At 38.0% G+C, this 5,181-nt stretch overlaps 1 protein-coding gene across 1 annotated transcript; it reads right to left on the bottom strand.

The window, feature by feature from the left end:
* Positions 1 to 1,159: 1,159 nt before the first annotated feature.
* On the bottom strand, positions 1,160 to 5,085 carry ggh (gamma-glutamyl hydrolase (conjugase, folylpolygammaglutamyl hydrolase)). Its single transcript, XM_015370162.1, has 9 exons — positions 4,937 to 5,085; positions 4,743 to 4,851; positions 4,618 to 4,668; positions 3,028 to 3,112; positions 2,815 to 2,953; positions 2,462 to 2,568; positions 2,067 to 2,157; positions 1,844 to 1,978; positions 1,160 to 1,745 (listed from the first exon to the last, which is right to left on the bottom strand). Exons 1-9 carry the CDS (start codon positions 5,016 to 5,018, stop codon positions 1,627 to 1,629), a joined length of 918 nt encoding a protein of 305 aa, XP_015225648.1. The 5' UTR covers positions 5,019 to 5,085; the 3' UTR covers positions 1,160 to 1,626.
* Positions 5,086 to 5,181: the final 96 nt, after the last annotated feature.

Raw genomic sequence — 5,181 nt, 5'->3', positions numbered from 1 at the left:
ATTAAGCTCATCCCAAACCACATAGTGCGAGTGGACTGCATAAGTGCATCGCTGCAATTTGGCAGCAGGTCTAATGGCACCCTAATGGAGGAGGAAAATCTAAGTTCCGCTGGTTTGCTGTATCTTTATCCACTGACAGAAAATCACAAATTAGTACCGGTAATTAATTCCAAAAGGTCAGGTCCTCTTTGAAAAAGTTTTCTCTGACCGTAAACAATTGTTTTAAGATATTTGATTTTATTTCACCCTGCGAGCTACAGCTAAAACAAATTGGGCATCACTGTGTTGCTGTAGCAACGACCACATTCCTTTCCATCCCATTCTCATTTATACGCCCCTCCCACCACCTTCAATCAAGGTGCCTTCCAGAACTACGAGTTAAGACTTCAATGGTGACACTTGATAGTTAAGGGTTAGTGATTAGGGGGCGGTTTGGGATTCAGCCTAAATGCAAGCTGTGATCGCTTCTGCAGAGCTGTGTGCATATGAAAAATAAATAAATATCAATGGAACAAACCCCAAATGTTAAAAGCAAAAAAAGCCGGAAGAAAGGATTGTTTTGTACAAGAAAAAGAGAGTGAGCTCTGATCATTATTGCTGCACTAAAACATTTTTATGAACTATGGGGGAAAAGTTTATAAATAGCCTAATTAACTAGTAATGTTAAATCTTGCCAATTAAAAATATTTGATTGTGCATTTTACCACAAACCTCCATCCGCTACTTACAGCAGGAGGAAATCGCCAACAGACTGGTTGCAGCAGAGAGCTTTTAGTGGGGATTTCCAGTGCTGGCGGTATGTTGGAGGTCTGGCGCTCCCAAAAAGAACTTGCATATTTTAGTAGAATCATAATCCTGATGACCTGACTGCACAGATAAAGTTTTTAGGTGGAATTTCTGGCTTAAAAATGTGTCAAAACTATTTTTCCAACTCATAAAGTAAATAAAGCCAAGCTGTTCTCTAGATTGCAGCCACACACTGGGAAAACGACCTAGAAATATGTAGAAATTTCTTAAACTAAGTGTATTTATTCTTAATTTCAGTAGGTAAATGACATTGTTTGCCAGTGGAATGAGTATTTTTTACTCTTAAAATAATTAGATAATAAGCACTTGAAATATGACAATGCAATTGTGTTTTCTTATTTTAAGTGTTTTTTACTTTCTCAATCCAAGCAAAAATGCACTTATTTTAAGAAAAATTACTTATCTAGATTTCCATTTTTTCCCAGTGCAGAATAAAGCAGGTAAACAAGCAGAGCAACGAGCATCCAGAGCGTCAAAGTAACTTGACCACCATTTGAAGCAGCATCTAAATTTCGGCTTTTGAGCATTTTTGAAGCCAAAAACATGTCGGGTTGAGCACAGTTAGGCTAGAAGACCTGCATTAGCCCAAGTTCAAGTTTTTAAAACAAATCCTGCACAAACTGATTTGCAAACAGCAAATGTAAACATTGCACTGCTACAATACTTCTAACAAAAAATCTCCCTTCATGTTCCAGTGCACATTTGTAAATAATCACAACAAGATAAGTAATAATCAATAAAAAAAAAAAAAATTGAAGTCCATATTAAGGTATTGATTCAGCTTTGGAGTGGAAAAAGTGCTCGGAGAAGAGGAATCTCTCAGAATAAATAAATTTGCTCGAAGGCACTCTCTGCTCCTGTGTAAACAGGATTATAGTTGTATATCAATGCTTTGTCCTCTTCCTCCTTAGACGGAAACTTGTGGAAGTTTTTCCTCGCTACAGAGAGACAGAGACATGAGGAGATGTACGGATCAGAACAGGAGCAACAAATAAATACTCTGCTTTAAGACAACAAACTGCCTCCGTATTCATACCTTCGCCCACAAAGAACTCGGCCATGTGGAAGGTTGTTCTGACGGCCGATGGAGAGTGAGGAATGTAAGGTCTGGACCACTCAAAGGCATTTTTCTCTGGATGCCATTGTGTTCCATAAATAGGGTAATTGTACGCTGGATCGGAGGTGAGAGACGATAAAAATCGATAGTCATGACAGCTGTCCTGTTCTACCACACCAAAGGAAATACTGCTTTTAATCACCTTCAACGGTCGACACGAACTCCACGTTTCCATCGTTATTTGTTGAGAGCACTCTGTAAAAACTCTTCAGTTCCTCGTTTGTGTATAAAGCCTGAAACCAAACGGAAAAGATTAGTCACAGAAAAGCATTTTGTGGGTATTGTAGCCTAAAATCAGCTTTAAAGGAAAAATCTAATTCTGTTTGGTGACTAACTAAAAGGTCTGACCAAATATCGGCACGGTTTTTAATAGTTTGCCAACAAGGCTTAAAAATAAACGGATGGATACAGAATTGATGGAAACTAGAAAAACATTATTTTCCTCCCCCCCCCCCCTCCTCCTTCAGCTCATGCTATCCTTCGAATCCTTTTCCTCACTTGGTAGAAACTGTGACCATGTCAGGAATGATGACATACCAGCGTTGCCAGGCTCCAGTGGTGGGAGTTTTCTGTTAGAGGCTCAGAGGACAGAGCTCTCATGAGTTCAGGAGGGAAGGCCTTAAACATCCTGCTGCCTTTTACATCTGGAAAACAAACACACCATCCTCATCATTCACTTTAGCAAGATTTCTAAACCTGGCTATATTTCCATTTTGGGTTTCATTGTTTATACATGAGCTATAAATCTGGATTGAATCAGCACCATAACATTTTATAGCTACTTGAGTGTGATGCAATAACTGAATGATATATCCCAGTAAACCGATTTATTGCTTCACAAAATCATGGTTTATGGTTTCTAATCTCTCGCTAATAAATGACACACTTACCTTCGGTGAAGTTCAGAGGCAAAGCGATGCCACTCGTGTTGGTGAAGGACAGCAAGCTCTTTCCACTCGTCAAATACATGAGCTGTTCGAACCCAAGGCAGGTGCCCCACACAGGGAAATAGTCGCCCTGCTTGTTTGCCTGAAACATCTCACACGTTAAACAACCCATCATACACACACTGAAAGGCAGCTGCCTGTAGGTTCTCCTTTCACCTCAATGGCCAGATCATAGAAGGCTTTGGCAGCTCTTTGGTAACCAGATGAGATGATGCTGACCCCTCCGCCTGGGTACAGGACCCTGTCCCAAATACAGCACACAAACCGGATCACTGTAAGTAAGCCTAGAAAGTGCCAATGAAAATTGGTTTGATTCGTTTTGACAAGTTTATCAATGATCACTTAGCTTTTTTTATTGTAAAACTAACATTTACATGTAGTTTTAATCTACAGTTAAGTTGCTGTGTTTCCATCAACATTGTAATCTAAAAGAGTCTATAAGGACATCATGAGAACATAGAGACCATATAACCAAACCACACTTCAATCTCAAATTGCTTTCTATAGAAATAGTAATTATTTGTTGATTTGTAAAGGGTTTGTTAAATAATAGCCAATATTTAACACGGCAACATTTATACCAAATTAAATGTCCCTAAATTGGCTTTTGTTTCAATATAAATATCCATCCATCTTCCATCACACTTGATGTTGGTGGACAGGTGGCCAGTCCATCGCAGGGCAACACAGAAACAAACAGGACAAGCAACCATTCATGCACACTCACACCTAAGGAGAATTTAGAGAAGCCAATTTACATAGAAGTCATGTTTTTGGACTGTGGGAGGAAGCCAGAGTACCCGGAGAGAACCCACGCATGCACAGGGAGAACATGCAAACTTCAAGGAGAAAGACCCCGGGATTCGAACCCAGAACCTTCTTGCTGCAAGGCAGTAGTGCACCCCCACTGCTGCACCTCAATATAAATATAAAATGTTTTTATGTTCAAATGGATGCTTTTGTGTCCTGGTTATAAGTGTTGCAGGGGTTTATTTATTTCTTTGACATTTGTTTTATTTGAGTTAAATTGTAGAAGTGAAGCGTTTATCATGCTCTCATTTGTTTACATTATTAAAAAAACATGACTGTAATCCTAAGAGAGCATAGCTCACAACAATTTATAACCCACTGTTTTGGTATGGAGGAACAGCTCTACCATATTTAAAAATAAATACAGAAATAAATAAATGCTCAAGTATTTATTTATGTGCATGTTATAATATTTTAGTCTGCTTTATTCCTCTTTGTTATTTTTTTTTTACCCTATTTATTTTTTCAATGCAATTTATTTCTGCCTGTCGTTTTTTAATTTCTGTATGGATATCTGCTCATTGGTTGGTTAGCATTTTACTACAACAGACAAAAATATTATAACATGCACATAAATAAATAAGGTGATTATTACAAAGGTGAATACATTAAAAGAGATATATACATTTATGTGTCACTGTATAATTTCTGCCTATAATTGCTTGTTTATTGTATTTTTGGGGGCTATTAATTGTGTGCTTATTTATTTATAGAGCAATTATTTATTTCTGTATTTATTTTTAAATATGGCAGAGCTGATCCTTCATATTTGTGAGCTACCGCTAATTATATGATAAATCAGCTTTCTATATAAAGTTATATTGATCAAAATGTATAATTAAAGCCTAAATCAAAAGGGAAGTGACATATTGAATAAAGAAAACAAAAGTTGATGAAAAACAGAGCAAATTAAGGTGATAAAGAAGCTGTTTTTACCCGTTAATAGAGCTGAACAGGGTCTTGTATTCCTCCATGGTCATGTTTATCCTGTAAAGACGAAATTTAGCTCCACACCGGTGTTCATGACAGAAATAATGGCCGACAGGGCAGCAGCGCCTTACATGACGGGTACAACTCTGGCTCCAGCTGCCTCCAGAAACTTCACATAGGAGGCAGCGATGTAGGCCGTCTGGTTCGGTTTAGGGGAGAAAACCTCCTGAGCCAGAACACCTTTAGGAGACGAACTAGTTAAACATGACTGGGCATTTTAAGTCACACAGGTAACAACAGAGACATAACCATGTAATGAGCTCACCGATGATTGGTTCGTCATTTCTGGCAGCCGGTGAACAAAACAAAAGATTAATGAGCGAAATAAAAAGCAATAAAGAAAACATTTTAGCAGACGTTAAATGTCACGGCTAGAATGCGGCTGTTGATAAGAGAAATTATAAAACTTTATAACTTCCGCTTTCCGCCCATCAGAATAAAAGCGGGATTTCCGCTTTTTTTCTTTTCAAAATAAAACCATGTTAACCAAAAGTATAAATTGCTTTCTAA

Source organism: Cyprinodon variegatus, unplaced genomic scaffold (genome assembly GCF_000732505.1).
Source record: "Cyprinodon variegatus isolate N-32 unplaced genomic scaffold, C_variegatus-1.0 Scaffold42, whole genome shotgun sequence".
Taxonomy (NCBI): Eukaryota; Metazoa; Chordata; class Actinopteri; order Cyprinodontiformes; family Cyprinodontidae; genus Cyprinodon; species Cyprinodon variegatus.
The sequence above is the reverse complement of the archived record's forward strand: the minus strand, read 5'-3'. Positions and strand labels throughout refer to the sequence as shown.